Genomic DNA, 17,952 nt, shown 5'->3' with positions numbered 1-17,952 from the left:
CATCTTTTTCCAGGGTTAAGATGATCTATTACTAGAGGGTATGCATTTAAGATGAGATAGAGTAAGTTCAAAAGAGATGCGAGGGGCAAGTTTTTTTCTTCTTTTTTGGCGTGTGTGTGTGTGCGCGTCTGTGAGTGCGTGCGTCCGTGTGTCTGCGATTTATTTTTCATGCCTTTACAAGGCACAGAGCGAGAGAGAGAGAGACTGTATGGCGCACCACACCTCACACAGACATTTTGCAGTATTTTTCCCTTTTATTTTACGAGGTCGAGCTGCGATCTCGACACTCAACCCAGCATGGTTGGAAAGTGTACTCGGGAGCGGACCCGGCTGGGTTCGAACCTGGGAACCTCCGGCGCTGATGTCATTGCACCACCAGCCGGCCCTGTGCAAGTTTTTTTTTCTTCTTTCTTTCTTTTTACACAGAGAGTGATGGGATGCACCACCTTGGGAGGTGGTTGAGGCAGATACATTAGGGACTTTCACGAGATGTTTAGATAGGCACATGAATGAAAGGGAAGTGGGAGGATATGGACATCATGTAGGCAGAAGGGACTAGTTAAGTTAGCCATTTGATTACTAATTTAATTTGTTCGGAAGACATCATGGGCTAGAGGGCCTTGTTCTGTGCTGCACTGTTCTGTGTTCTAATAATGCCCAAACTTTGTAAGAAGTAATAATAAAAATTCTGTCTAGTTCTTAGATAGTTTCCTATTGTCATTCTTAAGATATCTCTTTAGGCTGTTTGCATAGACCCCAACCAAAACAATCAAGACTGCAGTAGTCCAAGTTTTTCTCTCCTGGTGGGCTATCAGTGCAAGAAACCTCCCCCTTCATTGGAAGAATGATGGAGGCTAACAGGTCTTGCTTCATCACCATCATGTGTAAAATGCAGCCCAGTTCATTTCTTCACTGCGAGTCACAAAAACTAGAAAGTGGTCAATCTTTATCACAGGGACACTGCAACTTTATCCTTCTGTGACAGAAATCACTGGAGGGAGCATTCCTCCACTCCCATTCTACCTGCTTTTTTAATGAGAATATTGCTTAGAGTTGTCTATTACAGTTGTAGTGTTGCGTTACTGAAAGCCTTGTTGGTGGTCCGTGAGCAACCAGATAGCAAAAATCTACATTTTCCGCAGTGTCTATTATGGATCATATTCAATATAGTCAAGCATCTTGTATTTTTCTTCAGATTCTTACCACTGAAGTGAAGGTACCAGACTCCTTCAGAGTGTCTTTTATTCCAAATTGTGGAACCAATGGCACATACCAAAGATATGAAGAGCAGTATACCAAATAAGAAGAGGATTTGTACATTTGTGATGTGTTCCACATTTGACAACTTCAGTGGAGCTTGCGTTGTATTCTGTAAACAAATTTGCACACAATTAACAAACAAGAGAGAAGCTACAGATGCTGGAAATCCAAGCAACACACACAAAATGCTGGAGGAACTCAGCAGGTCAGGCAGCACCTATGGAAATAAGTACAATCGACATTTTGGGTCAAGACCCTTCAAGCTGGACTGCTGAAGGGTCTTGACCTGAAATGTCAATTGCATACTGTTAAAAACACCTCTTTGACCTTTCATACACACTAGGATTCAAAGGGATGTCCCACAATTTATATTAAAAAGTTCTATTAATTCAAGCCAAAAACCAAGCATAATGCTCATCTCTTCACCAAGCTTTCAGTTTTAATTGATTACACCTGCTGTAAACTTAGTTCAGACATCAAAAATAGATTAAAATATAAGATTTTTCTTGAGGGTTTGAAAAATAAGTCAGGATACAGTATAGTGGAACAATATGAAGGCTTCATAATTAGATACAGTAGCTATGATTGGCTAACTATTTTTAAATGAAGCATTCTTTCCACTTCTACAATGCCTAATGAATCTTTCCAGAGTCCAAAATGGGAAACCCATAGGAGGATTAAAAATAAATTCTTTGAATATGACATAACTAGCCTAATTCAGTCAGTAGGTTGAAGGAATACCCACTCACTTCATGATCTTAGGATCACTCTACTGCAAGTAAAGAAATGAACTATTAACAACTTTTGAAAATGTCAGAAAACAAAATTTTGCAGGTGCCAAAAAACTGAAATAGAAATTGCAAATGCTAGAATAAATCGATAGACCAAGTAATAAAAGTGGCAAGATACAATTCTAACCTGAAAAGTTAACTGTTTTTGCCTGACCTTTTCAACATTTCCAGCATTTTGTTTTAATTTCAGTATTTGTAAACATTGCTGATTCACCACTGTAGATGAGGTGAGTATCTCTAACAACATTGGGGAGTTGGTTCACCCTGTCACTCAAACTTTTAACAAATTATATACATGGAAAATAAGAAAACATTAAAATATCTTTTCTTGAAGGTGATGACCCTAAAATCTTTTCATCTTAAGTTCGTAACGTGGCAGGAAATTGTTACAGACCAATTTAAATTATTTCTTTCAATCTTCTCCAGAGGCATAGGATTCATGGAACAAAATTTATTACAAAATGTCGTCAATATTTTTCAGTTCAATATTTTTGAAGAAAATTACAACTTGTAGGAGTGACATTGGGTAGCAGAGCAATCAGTATTGCAACTCATTCTAATGAGTGTTTTTAATGCCGATTTCATTAGCACTCTCATTCCTGGGAAACCATCTTGAGCACTATGTAACATTCAGGCATGCCTGTGTCTGCAACATGACCATTTCTGCATTATCAGATGGTGTGACCAAAAAGACATAATTGAGTGATTGATTGATTTAAATTCCCTTTAAACATTTAACTTCCATTTATCGGGTGTGGAAATTTTGAAATGGGCCATTTACACACCAAGGCCGGTACAGTTAATCATTCTTTAAGAGGGATTTATTATGGAGTGACATGAGCACTCAAAGTCCACGATGAAATGGAAATTTTCCAGAGAATTCAACTTTGCTGGAAATGTTTTAAGTGGAGGTCAAGTACTCTTCAAAATTGAAGAAAGGAGACAAGCAAACTTTGTCACAGTTTTTCCATTTCCCCCCGCTGTCCTATGTCCTTGCATCATTCCTGCACAGTTCTTCAGGAATTCTGGCAGGTATCCAATCCATTTTGGGCATGGTCACAACATAAAGATTGCAGAGATAGAATATTTTTCATCCGTCCACTTAGAAGAAATCCACCAATTCATACCCAAATGAACCAAGGTAATTTTCAAATGAAAATTTGGCAATATATAGCACAGACACACCTGCATGAGCTTTGTATCGTGTCCTGTATAAACTACTATTCCATGAACCCACTGCGTGTTTCTTAATTGAGCGCCTCGCAGAAGAATTTGATCTTGGCCCAAGGGGTACGTGCTGTTAAAGAAATAAGTCAGAATGGTAAATGTAAGCTGAGAATAACATACAAGCAACAATACCACAATGAGACCATTAGCCTACTTCTACAGATAGAACCTATGGGGAAACATCTTGACCTGATTTTTTTTCCTTTTTAACAAGGAGGCTTAATTGAATATCTTGAAATTCAACTGTCTTTTTTTTTAAATGCAGCAACATTGAACGTGATTAAAGCATTAATATGTGCTGACAGAGATGTTTTGGTTCACAGCTCTTGTAGCTTTTGAATGAAATGTTAGAGAATTATTATTTTAAGTCTGATATACTTGTATTAATACCATTATTCTTGAAAGAGAAAATGCTCATGAACATACTATATTCAAATAAAACTACAATATTCATAAACTTATGTCCATGTTTTATAGCAGACAGAAAATGCTACAGTCCAACACCAATCTTATTAATGCAGAGAACCTATCTTAATTCATAATTCTCCAACAATAGAGTCCAATACATTAACTACAAGAGCTGTGGACTAAAAGAATGTTTATTGTCACATCAAAACTGCATTTCCATATTAATGTTTCTGGATATTAAAAATCCAAGCCTTCAGGACATTCAATTTCCAAAGTTAATCACCTGTAACTACTTTAAATTATTTTTACTGCTTTACTATAAGAAACCAGTCTCACACCGAGCACCACCTTACTGACAGTTGTGTCATGGAAGACTTTACATCTACCTAGGTCAGATAGTACTTTAGTTTATCATCATAACCACACTGCCAGCCCACCTTCCACACTCCCCACCCCAGTACTGCACTGACTTTTGTTAAAATGTCAAACTGAAAAATGTGCTCAAATATCTTAAAGAGGACACGAGACCAAGTCAGAAGGTCATGGACCCAAGAGTACTACCACGAAGGAATGCCATGCCTATAAACAACATGAAACTAGAAAAATAGCAAACAGTATGGATAATAAAATTATGGAAGAAATGCAGACAAGGAAAATTAATGCAGAGATGTGAGACATGATCCAAGTGAAAATAAATAATGAGAAGAGACAAAAGAAATTAAAAGATACGATCTTAAATGTTGCAGGATTAGTATGATTAAGGTGCTTGAACACACAAATCTTATCAGTGTCGGAGTAAGTTAATAAAAGGAAGCAGGTTCTTGGACTTTATGAACAGGAGAAGTAAAATATTACACCACATCATCCAGTTCTGCGCACCATTCCTAAGGAAGTGTTCAATACGTTGCAACACACATCAAAGTTGCTGGTGAACGCAGCAGGCCAGGCAGCATCTGTAGGAAGAGGTGCAGTCGACATTTCAGGCCGAGACCTTTCGTCAGGACTAGTCAGGACAGGTCTTGGCCTGAAACGTCAACTGCACCTCTTCCTACAGATGCTGCCTGGCCTGCTGCGTTCACCAGCAACTTTGATGTGTGTTGCTTGAATTTCCAGCATCTGCAGAATTCCTGTTGTTTGCGTTCAATACGTTGGATAGGGTGCAGATGAAATTTATGATAATTACACTAATAACAAGGAACTCTGGTTATGCAAAAACCCCGAGACGCTGAGACTGGTCTCCTTAAAGCAGAGGTAGTAAGGGGAAATTTTAATGGTTCAAAATTATGAAAAGCAAGTCAGATAAAAAGCTGTGCCCAAGGGTAGGATGGTTATCAATGAGGCACATACATGAAATTCCTAAAATATCAGACAGGAGACAAAGAATTTTTTTTCAATTTCAACACTTTATGGTCTGGAATACATTGCAAGAATGGAATAAAATGATAAGATAATAATCTTTAAGTGCATCTTCTATTCTCTTTTGATTGTTAAAATTTATAGGGCTGCAGGCAAAGAGTAAGCAAGCAGGATTAATTGGATAGTTCATTCAAAGATCCCCTGTGGCATACAATTCTATGAACATGGATCAGAGAAATACCACTTAAAATAGATTGATGTGAACCAAGCGCCTTGCTTCGGAAGCCAATTCACTTCATATGCTTTTTTTCTTTAATTTCCCTAGTTAATAGGAGGTATTTTCCTTGCAACGTAATTGCAAATGACTCACAGGTCCTCACAAACTAGAAGCAGCAATTACAAATATGGATAAAGTGAACTCCAATTAATCAACCCTACCTCTGTAAATACTGCTCAAAGAAGAGTATCACAAGAGAACCTTAAGTGCAGTGAAATAATCTAGTGGAATAGAATCTGTGAAATTACACATTTTATGAAGACATGCAAAGGTCTATCTTGCTCTAATGCTGAAGTTAGAGTAAAGCTGAGCAAAATTATTAAAAAGACAATTTTAATCATCATGAAAAGGCCATACAGACAAGAGGAAATATTAGCAGGGTTAATATAGGAGTCATAGCCGTAAAATGTTTAGACGTTAATTGCTAAAGTAGACTGCGCAGCACTGCTGGGAAAATAATGTTGATAACTAAATAATAATTAATGCCAAATTCCACCCATGCTTCAGGAATGATCATCATGGTTGATTAAAACTGAGATAGCACAAACTTCAAGATTAAAATACTCTTTAATTAAATCATACAGGTCTTCTATGGTGACTGAATTTAAAAACAATCATCTCATGAAATTTGCACAGGTTTTTTCCCCAAAAGGGAAAGTACATTTGTCACTGCTTTAATGCATCTTTTTCCCATCCACCTACTTTACCTTTTTCCATCAAATTGAAGATTGCCAACAAAATCATATAGGTGTCGGTTGGGACTCTCACACTCAAGTTTGCCCGAAAAATTCATTAAACTTTCAATATCTTTTATGTCTGCTGTCTGGGGTAGACCCTTGAGAAAGGAATGAGAAAAATCACAATTTGTATATATAATATTGTGTAATGGCTTAACCATTCTTTTTTAAAGTATCACTTTAAGTAAGTTGGACGCCATTAGTTTGCGCATTTTCAAAGTAAAACTGCACTATCAAATGCTTAGAAATATGTATTTCTAAAAATTAACCACCCATTATGTTGATAAAATTCAGCTGTGTAGAATGAAGCTGATATACAATATGTGGTTTTCAAAGGAAAATGAGCTGTTTAGTACTCAGCAAGCCTCAGACCTCCATGCACACCGTGGCAAATGCAAAAGTCCAACGTGAGCTGAAGTTCCACTAACCTTCCACTTGGCTGTAGGAGATAACATTAAGAGCAATACCAGAGCACTGATGTCCTAAGGAGCAAGTGCACATGACTTTGCAACTGGTGCCTCAGGTCTGGCTGGTATACAAATGGCAATCCCATTATTTGATGCTGGTCATTATTTTTACTTATTGTCACAAATGGTTTCATTTTCAGATACTTGCCAAGGTGAGGGATAGAGTCCATGCTTACGGAATTGAGCTAACAGCTGAAAATGGATCTAAATGGAGTAAATTCTGCTGACAAGCTGTTTGACAACTGGGTACGTAGAAGCTTTTAGAGTTGTAAAGTGATATAACAAGGCACTGCTAGCGGAACAAATACTTCTGGTCATGTACTTCTGGTTATTAAGGGGCATCATATGGATTTGGATGGATCCTTGACAGTACCACAGAAAACAATGCAGAAATGGGAATGGAAACCATCGCAAGCAATTCTCTAGCTGACTTCAGAGGCAAGTTTAAATCCAATGCCGTCCCACTCAATTAGATGGCCCCCAAGAAGAGCTGGAAAAAGGTGATGTGATTATGCACTGTGAAAGTAGTAGATTGGTGAAGGAGGACTTGAGGTATAGGTTTGCAGAAGATCCATTTTCAGAGTATCACAGCAGCCATTTTAGTAGCATGCAAGGTCAGAAGTATAACTGAAAGGATTAAAACATTTCAAAGAAGGTGGCATGGAATTGGAAGAAGAAAAACTATTTTACCACCTGAGATAAAAGGGATGCTGTACTTGGGCTAATTGCTCAAGTGTCAGTGATTTGTTTTGAGGGTAGGAGTGACGAATGCAGATTTAATGAAGAGCGTCAGTGCCCAAGAAACAAAAAATAAAATGGCAGCAGGATAAGTTGTATGGTCAGCAGTTTCATGGAAATAAACCAAGACAGCAACAGATGGGTCCCTTGCAAGTGACCACCACAAGCAAGGACACGCTCAAGTCTATCCCTCAAAATCTTTCATAATCTTGAGATCTCTATAAGGCTTCTCGAAATCCGTCCATCTCCCAGGAGAAAAAAAAGAGAACATAGTCTGCCTTTTTAGGTGGATAATATTTCTGTTCCAGTATCATTCTTTTACTGCACAAATGATTTGTAGTACTCAAATATTACTTGTTTACTCTGGCATGGAAAGTTCCTATTTCTTCCTAAATTATTCAGACAAAATGGACAATAGACTTTGGACAAAATGATGGAAGACAGGTTTATTGTAGAAGGTGCTTGATGGCTAGCATGGACACAGTGGGCTGAAGGGATTGTTTCTATGCTGCAAAGTCTCTATGGATGGTCTGTCCTATCAGTTAGAGATGACATCACTGGTAAGAGCCAACTAAGTAAAAATGCCCTGTTTTGCTGGCAGAAAGAGCAGAGATATTGAAAATGCTGACGTCTATTAAAAATCTATCACATTGGGCGGATTCATAACAAAGATGGTGAGAAATGAATGCGATATAAGAGGTTGAAGCCAACTATAATATGCCACGCAAGGTAGAAGATAAAGCAGCATTTTTCTAATGATGCGTACTGATGTAGGGGCTGAGAACAGATACAGAATAAGCTGATTAATGAGAAGTGAAAGTACTCATCATCTCTTCTCCCAGTTCTGTACATTGACTTATTTGTTGTTTGGTCTAGCTTCCACAACTGAACTAATTATTTCTAATTCTTCTTGTCAATGAAGTTATAACCTATGTTCACCAGAGCAGATGGGACTGCACTCAGTTCATTAAAAATTTTAACAGCATACAAATCCTACTGCTTAATGTACTTATTACAACTACAAGCAAAATTCATAAAGCTTCAAAGTTATTTTGATTCTCACAAGTACACAACACCCTATCAAACTAAAAGCATGATCATTCTACACCTAGGTTGAATGATCACCAGATAAATATACAATTTAGTGAATTAAAGCTCTTCAATAACATATAGCAAATCAATAAAGATGTAAATCCTACCTGACGAATCTTAAGATTTGTTTCTCCATCTAAATTAGAAGTTTCAATATAACACATTGCTTGTGGTTCACTAACATGAAAAAGAATGAAATTTATTATACAAAGACAATATGTGCACTTGAAAAATTTGTAAATCCCAGGTTTCAATTACAAAAATAAATTCTAGCAGGATAAATTATTCAGCATTCACCAGTTAATAAAGAATTTTCAATAAAAAATGCATCTTTAGTTCTCACCAAACTCATCGCTAACCATTATAAAATTTTGCAACCCGATTCATTTAAAGTTGTAGTGACTTGAAAAGTGGAATAAAATGCAAGTATTGACAATGCATTGATTCGCCTTTTTGGGTAACAGCATTTTACATTTATTTATACAAGAATATGTTATTGTGTAATTACCAAATACATAATTTATAAGGTGAATATAAATGTCAAATTTGGATAAATACTTTTTTATGCACTGCATTCATGAGGAATGGTTATACAAAAGGTTAAGTGAATACACTAAAGATGAGAAAAAAATTGTACTGCAGATGCCAAATCACTTAAAAGTTACTCCTTAAAACACATCTTGCATTTTTTGCTCCCACTGATACAGAAAGTGAAAGGGGTGGGGGTGGGGGGAAGCAAGCTACTTAACTTCATGGATGTCAAATTACTACTGAGTTACCCATTCCATGATTATTCGGAAAGATGTGCCATGGAAGCTTGAGCATTCTGTTACAACGATAGCTCAGCCTTGTTACAGTGTGCAAGATTTACCATGAGGCAGTGGGGCAAAGGAAGCATTAACCAGAGCCAGAAACAATTAGAAAAAACATTTCATAAAGCACTTAGTTAACACACCAACAAGGCTAGAGTACAGATAACATGTACATCACAACAATGGATTGCGCCAGCAAGCATCCTGATGATTACATTAGAAAACCGAAGGTGCAATTGTAATATTGTCATTAAATCTGCGACAGCAACATGCACTTTAACACATAACATAAAAATAATACATTCAAGGACATGCAAAAGCTAAAAATCAGAAGAGCACAGTGGGTCCTCCAGTAAGCTTGTAACCCCACCAAAAATCTTATGCTGTACACTTTGCAGCCCAATTATTATTTACAAAATTTTGAATAATATATTTCACATGTAAATTTTAAAACTATAAGCAATCTCAATCTATATAAAAAAAACAATTTCAAGCTCGCTCATTTGTCCATGGATATTTTCAGCATCATTATTGTTAATACATGACCTACTCTATGCATGGTTTCCTAGACATATAACTATAGTCAAGAAATAGTTATGTGTATTTTTAATTCATTGAGCATAAGGGAAAAAAACATAAGCTTGAAAAAGAAAGAATGATTAGAGTATTACATATGGCATTCTTTGTTAAAGCTCAATTTCATACAACTTAATCTTCAAATTCTCAGTGAAGTGGAATAGAATGTGACTTTTTTAAATTAAATAAAATTACTGGATACTATTGTGCTCAGAACTGCAATTCCAGATGTGTCACTTTGTAGAATTATGAAATAAATCATTAAACATATCAGTACTACCATGCAGTGTTCCAGAGAACATGTAATATACAGAAAATAGTAATATAGAAAACCTTTTTGGTGTTTCTTTTAATGGACTGGTACAGAAGGTAGCTGGTAGCAGTCTTTCAAGGCCTCCCTTCACTAAGGAAGGAAGTGACATTGTATCATTGAGCGGCTTGATACAAGAGATGATCATCTTTTTTCTATATTTTCTGTCGCTAATTCAGTTTTGTACAGAAATCCGATGCAGAATGTTAATGAAGGTACATTAGAAAACTATAGATTGTCTTTTTGGGTGCTGCTTTTGAGGACCCACTGCTGCATTTTTATACTCTCCAAATTAACTCTGACCTTGATGATATAATGACGAGGTCAGCTGGGAGATGTTCCCCATTGGTCACCTTCACAATCTCCCCCACTGCCACCTATATTAATCCCAGCAGATAGAGGGTTAGGGCACACACGCGCACACATACGCACACACATACACACAAATAATGCAGAGGGAAAAGGTAATGATGGAAACATGGAGAAAAAGGTAAAAAGCAAATTGATTGGTTATACAGAAAATAAAATAAATCAATTAAAATTTCTTTGCTATATATTTTTCCAAAATCCATTTTATTCATGTCAGATGCAAACACTTGACTTCAAACATTGCTATGAAAATATAAAAAAAAGTTGCATGCAGAAGAATTTTCCCACAATACAAATACTTCAATAGAAAAAATACTTTCCCATACATCTAAGCATACAGAAAATAATGTCTTTTCCCCATCTAGTTTTATTTACAAAGCACAATGCCCTAAACAGAGCAACCTAATCCTAAAGGGTTAAAACACCTTAATTTCAAACAGTAATCAAGAAAAAAAACTTTTGATTTTACTAGTACTAAAATTAACTGTGCTCAATAATATTCAGATAGCCAAGTTCCATAACATGTATGTTGGCATGCAACAATAATTTAAAAATTAGATGTTTCATTAAAAACTAACTACATTGCACTGTCAAGTTGGGTCTACACAGTTCTAGTTTTGAATGAAAACTGTAATACAGTACAATAAAGCTAATGTTGTGCCTATGATTCAAAACAGTACAGCAATCATCAGGAAGAATTGCATATTTTGTAAGAAGTGAAAGACGGCTAAAATAAAATGCACATTTCCATTTACATTTTTTGAATGATCAGCACATTTGAATTTTCACTAAATTTTTGCCTTTTGACTTGAGCAGAAAATGGATTTTGTAAAACAAAACATCTAAAAAAGGTTTCAAAGAAATTGTCTCCAAGAAAATGGTTCTGCAAAAGAAATGTCCAAGTTGCATTTTATAAAAATCAATTAAAATTGGAGTATTTAAATGGATTTTCAATTTAATAATTTGAAATTTAGAATTTCCATAAAATGTAATCATTTATAACTGCGTGCATCCTCAAAAAATTCCTTTCATGGCAATGGCAACTCTTAACCTGAAATTTTATATATACACACACACACACACACACAACAAAAAATAAATTAATATTGAGATGGAACATCATAAACAAAAGTTGAACAAATGTCCACACTTCTCAAAACAATTATGCCAATTAAATAAATGAAACATCACAATAACCCATAATTGTGATCTATAGCAATCTTTGCAGATTTTCTTTTAGCTAATCTACAGCAAGCACAAGAATCAGACCCAAATGAGTCCGTCTGAAGCTATGTTTGCCAAGTTGCCAAATCACAGGGTGTCATAGGGTGTGGTGCAGTTCAGGTGGGAGTTTGTGACTGTGTCAACAATGTTTGCAGAGTAAAGTTTGCCTGCAACAGTGTACTGGTGGTACTGTCCATCACGCTGGCTTGTCTGCAGGACTGATTTCACTGTGGGAACCACTGTCAAGCACTAACACCCCTAGTCCACCAGGAGAATGCAATTTATCAGTCTGGGAGACAATCTTATTTGAATGGATCCGACGGTATGCAAAGCATCTCAAGTGTGCACTAACCCACACAAACTGGTGACATCCCCCCTCTGCGTACTTCGCAGGAGGATGATGCAGAATTCCTCGTGGAGAAATAACTTTTCTGCTCTCTCTATAGTGGTCCCAATAATAAAATACCTACTCTTGTTTGGATCCACCCATCACCATAGCAATTTTGTGTTCGTGCTAGGTCTTTGAAAGAGCTATTTCATATTTCCTACAACAAATGTGGCAGGCATTTGGCCTAGCTCCCAGAGCAAATCCATCAGTCTCAGTGCCTCACTAATTTCCCAGTAACATATTTTCCCTCATGCCTATCAGCTCCTTCTTGATTCTCCCACTATCCTTTAATGCTAGCCGTCATCTACAAAGGTCAATTAACCTCCTCCCAGAGTGTCCTTGGGATGCAAGTAGAGGATGAAGCATGAGGTAGAAACCTAGACAATGACAGGGAGTATGTCCAAACTCACACAGGGCTGAAGCCTGGATACTGCAGCTGTAAGGCAGCAGCACTACCCATTACTCCACGATGCAACCAGTTGGAACGCTTTCCAGTTCTCTCCATAATTTCCTTTCCAAGTACTTACCCTAGTGCCAGAGTTACTTTGCTTTCATTTCACTTACTTTTGGATATACATCATAGTTATTAAAAATTCACTAAATAGAAAACTCCATTTCTTCTCTATCTCATTTTTAAATAAAATCGTGTTCTCTGGCTACTGAAGCTTTTCTTGCCTTCGCCACCCACTCATCATTACAAATAGTTCTGCTTTTTTACCCTTTTCCAAAACCCCTCTTTCTAGCTTTGTTCAATTGGGCTATGAGGAGCAATCTCTACTTTTCTAAACTCTCGACATCACTGTGGTCTCATTAATTGTAAAATGCTTCTACATTGAGGTCTTGACATCCTTTTGAAAGTGTGTGGTCCAGACACGGTCACAACGAGACAAACCTGCTGGTCATCATACACAAGAAAGAGAAAAGATAAATGCAGAGTCCAGTTCTATTTTGCAAGAATTCCATTTTCTTGGAGTAATACTGGGACAGTGCAAAAGGTAGAGGGGCCATCCTCTACACAAGCATCAGCAGTCATCTCTACCTTGATGATAGTAGTACAGTATCAGCAGGTATGTATTCTGTGCAATTTATTTTAACTATATCGCCAACCTCTACCTGCAAGAAAGAAACTATTAAATGGTTAACACTTAGTTTTGAATACTGCAAACTTTGATTGAGGTCTTAGTAAGTTCAACATTAATTCATAATGCTTCTATTTTACTCCATTCAAAAGACATTAGGTTTAGGATATGTTAACAGAGGAGATCTATATATTCTGAAGCACATACCACAAATTTTTGAACAGGTTACACCAAGAGCATTTTCTAAGTTCAAATTAAATTTGAAGAGCATTTGACTTGGAATTCATAAGTATTTGGTGGCTTGGACAATCTACTATGGTGTTGCACATTGACAGTGGATAGCACACAACAGTATTTTATCAGAAACTGAAACCAATTTGGTGCAACCAGATACCTTAAACATCATTGATGTAATTCTAGCTTTGTATTCCACATGCATAGGAAGTTCCAACCTTGTGCATGTAATTGTTAAACTGCATATATTGCACAGCTGATATCACCTGATCAGAATGTTACTGTACTTAAATTCGGTACTTGTAGAACACAGGAGAAAAGTCTTGGAAAGAGGTCAGGAGCCTGCTATGGCACTCATTAGAGTTCATTCTCCCCTGGGCTGCTGCTGGAGTGTTACCAGTTTGCATTAGGATCATTCTAAGAATTTTCACTAATGATTATCTTTCTGACCACATTGACATCACCCTAAGTCACCCCACGGACACTTCTTCCACCCCATTCCAAACTCAGGCACATTCCTTCAGCAATTCCCCAGCTACCCTGACGATCTTCTCTACACCATTCTTGTCTACCCCTCCCAATCGGTAATTTGCTGTCCATCACTGCCTCGTCTGCACAGACAGTCATTCTGGCCACAATCCCCAGTCCTTCCCCAACTCAGCCAAATCAGCCTCCTCCACACTTAGCACACTCTGCAGAAACCTGCCAAGGAATTATCTATGGGCATTTACCTATACTTCTTCAAAATAATTAGATTAGTATCTAAAATGAAAGGAATTTGGAAGGCTTTTCATCAAAATGTTTAAATAATAAAACAGCCGGTCAATGCAAAGCATCCAGAAAGACAATGATTTAGTGGAATAATGGCATTGATTAAAATAGCAGCTGGAAACTTGAGATATAGAAAGTATTCCTACTGAAGCAGCAGACTAAATACATATTATTCCCTTCATTCTACCATTCACAGCCCCTTGTACTCTGGAAATCCAACTCTGCTCTCCCATAAATCCTGCCTCTCCTGTTCCTTTGGTTTGCCTTATCAGTAGCTCAAGTCTAAGCAAATTTTCTGAGGCTTTATAAATGAAGGGTAACATTTAGAAATTTCTATAATTTTACTGCTCTCAGATTTACTTGCAGCTTAAATCTCTGAACTAGAGAATATTTTCAAAGTATCTGGAATCTGCACTTTGAAGTGGAGGTCTAATGACACCCCTATATCTATAATTTTTTAGTAATAAACACCATTCTAATTATTCACCAGGATACTGTGAAACTGTGCACTGCCTGAAGCATCATGTAAAACCTACTCTTAACAATTCCCTTCTGTCTGGTAAAAATCACACTTCCAGAAGGATTGAATTGGATATTCATTCCATTATTCTTTTTACGCCTCAGCCAAGGTGGCCTGTTTGCCACTACACTCTTTGGGGAAGTTGATTTCTATTATCTACTAGAAAGATAGCTAGAGAGCAATACCAGATGAAGCAGTGCATGTTATTATAGCTCTGTAAATAACTATGCCCCTCAAACAACTCCATACTATAACTCATTTGTAGGTGAGTCTGAAAATATCTTGAAACAAACTCATTTCGCAGGCTTTACATATGGTAAATGTTGGTAAGTGCGAGATCATCCACTTTGGAAGGAATAATAGAAGAGCAGATTATTATTTAAATGGTGAAAGGTTGCAGTATGCTGTTGTGCAGAGGGACTTTGGAGTGCTTGTGCATGAATCGCAAAAAGTTGGCTTGCAGGTACAACAGGTCATAAAGAAGGCAAATGGAATGTTGGCCTTCATTGCTAGAGGGATTGAATTCAAGACCAGGAAGGTCATGCTGCAACTATACAGGGTACTGGTGAGGCCGCACCTGGAGTACTGTGTGCAGTTTTGTTCTCCATACTTGAGGAAGGATATACTGGCTTTGGAGGCAGTGCAGAGGAGGCTCACCAGATTGATTCCAGGGATGAAGGGGTTAACCTATGAGGAGAGATTGAGTTGCTTGGAACTATACTGTCTGGGGTTCAGAAGAATGAGAGGGGATCTTATAGAAACATACAAAATTTTGAAAGGGATAGTTAAGATAGAAGTAGGAAAGTTGTTTCCATTGGTAGGTGAGACTAGAACTAGGGGACATTGCCTCAAGATTCAGGGGAGAAGATTCAAGACGGAGATGAGGAGAAATTGTTTTTCCCAGAGAGTGGTGAACCTGTGGAATTCTCTGCCCAGGGAAACAGTTGAGGCTTCTCCACTAAATATATTTAAGAAACAGTTAGATAGGTTTTTACATAGTAAGGGAATTAAGGGTTATGGGGAAAAGGCAGGTAGATTGTGCCGAGTTTTTTTTTCCTGCACTTATTTTCTATGTTTCTATGTTTACGGACAGATCAGCCATGATCTTATTGAATGGCGGGGCAGGCTCGATGGGCTGGATAGCCTACTCCTGCTCCTATTTCTTATGTTCTTATGACCTTAAGACAGAGGAGCAGTAGTAGGCCAATTGGCCCCTTCGAGTCAGCTCCACCATTCAATCACGGCTGATACTTTCCCCCCTCAGCCCTGCTCCCTGGCTTTCTCCCTGTAACCCTTGACAATCAAGAACCTATCAATCTCTGCCTTAAATACACCCAATGACCTGGGATCCACTGCTACCTGTGGTAACAAATTCATCACCCTCTGGCTAATGAAATTTCTCTGTATCTGTTTTAAATGGACACCCCTCTATCTTGAGGCTGTGCCCTCTTGTCCGAGACTCCCCCACCATGGGAAGCATCCTTTCCACATCTACACTGTCTCGGCCCTTCAATAATCCTAAGGTTTCAATAAGATTCCCCTCCCCTCAACCTTCTAAATTTCAGTGAGTACAGATCCAGAGATATCAAACGTTCCTCATATGATAACCCTTTATTACCGAAATCATCCTTGTGAACCTCCTCGGAACCCTCTCCAATGGCAGCACATCTTTTCTTAAATTAGGAGCCCAAAACTGTTCTCAATACTCAAGGTGAGGCCTCACCAGTGCCTTATAAAGCCTCAGCATCACATCCCTGCTCTTGTATTCAAGACCACTTGAAATGAATGCCAACATTACAGTTGCCTTCCTCGCCACCAACTCAACTTACAGGTTAACCTTGAGGGTGTTCTGCACATGGACAACCAAGTCACTTTGCATCTCAGATTTTTTGGATTTTCTCCCCATTTCTTCTACCATGCATTTTCCAACATTGTATTTCAGTTGCTACTCTCTTGTCCATTCTCCTAATTTGTCCAAGTCCTTTTGCAGCCTACCTGTTTCCTAAGCACTACATGCCCCTCTACCACTCTTCATATCATCTGCAAACTTGGCAATACATCATAAAAAGAAATGATCCCAACACCGATCCCTGTGGAACACCACTAGAAATGGTGACATCCAGCCAGAAAAGGATCCTTTAGTTCCTACTTGCTGCCTCCTACCAATCAGATAATGCTCTAATCATGTTGGGATCTCACCTTTAATATTATGGGCTCTTAGCTTGGTAAGCAGCCTCATGTGTGGCAACTTGTTAAAGGTCTTCTGAAAATCCAAAAATACAACGTCCACTGCATCCCCTTTTATCTATCCTACTTGTAACTTCCTCAAAGAATTCCAACAGGTTTGTCAGGCAACATTTTCCCTTGAGGAAATCATGTTGACTTTATCCTACCTTGTCCTGGGTCACAAGTACTCCATTACTTTATTGTTAACAACTGACTCCAACATCCTCCCAACCACTGACGTCAGCCTAACTGGTCTGTAATTTCCTTTCTGCTGCCTCCCTCCTTTCTTAAAGACTGGAGTGACATTTGCAAATTTGCAGTCCTCTAGAACCCCAGAGTCCAATGATTCTTGAAAGATCATTACTAACGCCTCTACAATCTCTACAGCTGCATCTTTCACAACCCTAGGGTGCAGTTCATCTGGTCTGGATGACTTACATAGCTTTAGGTCTTTCAGCTTTTTGAGCACCTTCTCCCTTGTAATAGTAAATATACTCACTTCTCTTCCCTCACACCCTTCTACAGCTGGCACACTCCCAGTGTCTTCCACACTGAAGACTGATGCAAAATACTCATTTAGTTCATCTGCCAACCCCTTGTCCCCCGTTATTATTTCTACAGCCTCATTTTCTAGCAATCCCATATCCACTGTTGCCTCATTTTATACACTGGGGAAAAGCTTTGTCTATCGACATTGATATTGGTTGCTAGCTTGCTTTCCTATTTCATGGGATTGGATATTTTAGGGAATCAAGAGTGTTAGGCAGTAAGGTGATCCAGGAATCACTCATTTATTAGAATTAGATCATCTGCTCCTGGCGGAAGGCTACGGTTACCTTATAAGATAACTGGAGAATGCACCCTAACAGGTGTATGTAACAAGCAAGATCGGCTCAAGGAATACTAAATCAGTAGCCTGTTGAAACTTCCCAGTCAGATATGGGTCAAAAACTGTGAAAGTGGAGAATGAGTCAGTGAGAGAAGAGGTAACTTGAAATGTGAGCACAATGCCAGGTGGCTCTGGAAACAGGTGTGGTGATTAAGGCTCAGGTTGGACATCCTGACATTATTTCAGATGCAATGCCATGTT

At 38.0% G+C, this 17,952-nt stretch overlaps 1 protein-coding gene across 4 annotated transcripts in view; it reads right to left on the bottom strand.

Moving 5' to 3' along the window:
• Positions 1–17,952, bottom strand: part of atp8a1 (ATPase phospholipid transporting 8A1) — a 358,923-nt gene that overhangs the window by 218,538 nt on the left and 122,433 nt on the right. For 3 of the 4 annotated variants that reach the window (XM_063043220.1, XM_063043222.1, XM_063043223.1), the window contains exons 7-11: positions 13,072–13,145; positions 8,461–8,530; positions 6,027–6,154; positions 3,237–3,348; positions 1,204–1,369 (exon numbers count right to left, since the gene is read on the bottom strand). In XM_063043220.1, coding sequence (XP_062899290.1) covers positions 1,204–1,369; positions 3,237–3,348; positions 6,027–6,154; positions 8,461–8,530; positions 13,072–13,145 — 550 coding nt within the window. Of the gene's footprint in view, positions 1–1,203; positions 1,370–3,236; positions 3,349–6,026; positions 6,155–8,460; positions 8,531–10,354; positions 10,429–13,071; positions 13,146–17,952 lie in introns of all 4 variants that reach the window. The other variant, XM_063043221.1, reaches the window with a different exon arrangement.

Source organism: Mobula hypostoma, chromosome 3, assembly GCF_963921235.1.
Source record: "Mobula hypostoma chromosome 3, sMobHyp1.1, whole genome shotgun sequence".
NCBI classification, from domain to species: Eukaryota; Metazoa; Chordata; class Chondrichthyes; order Myliobatiformes; family Myliobatidae; genus Mobula; species Mobula hypostoma.
Note: the sequence above shows the minus strand (reverse complement) of the source record. Positions and strands in the feature narration are given on the sequence as shown.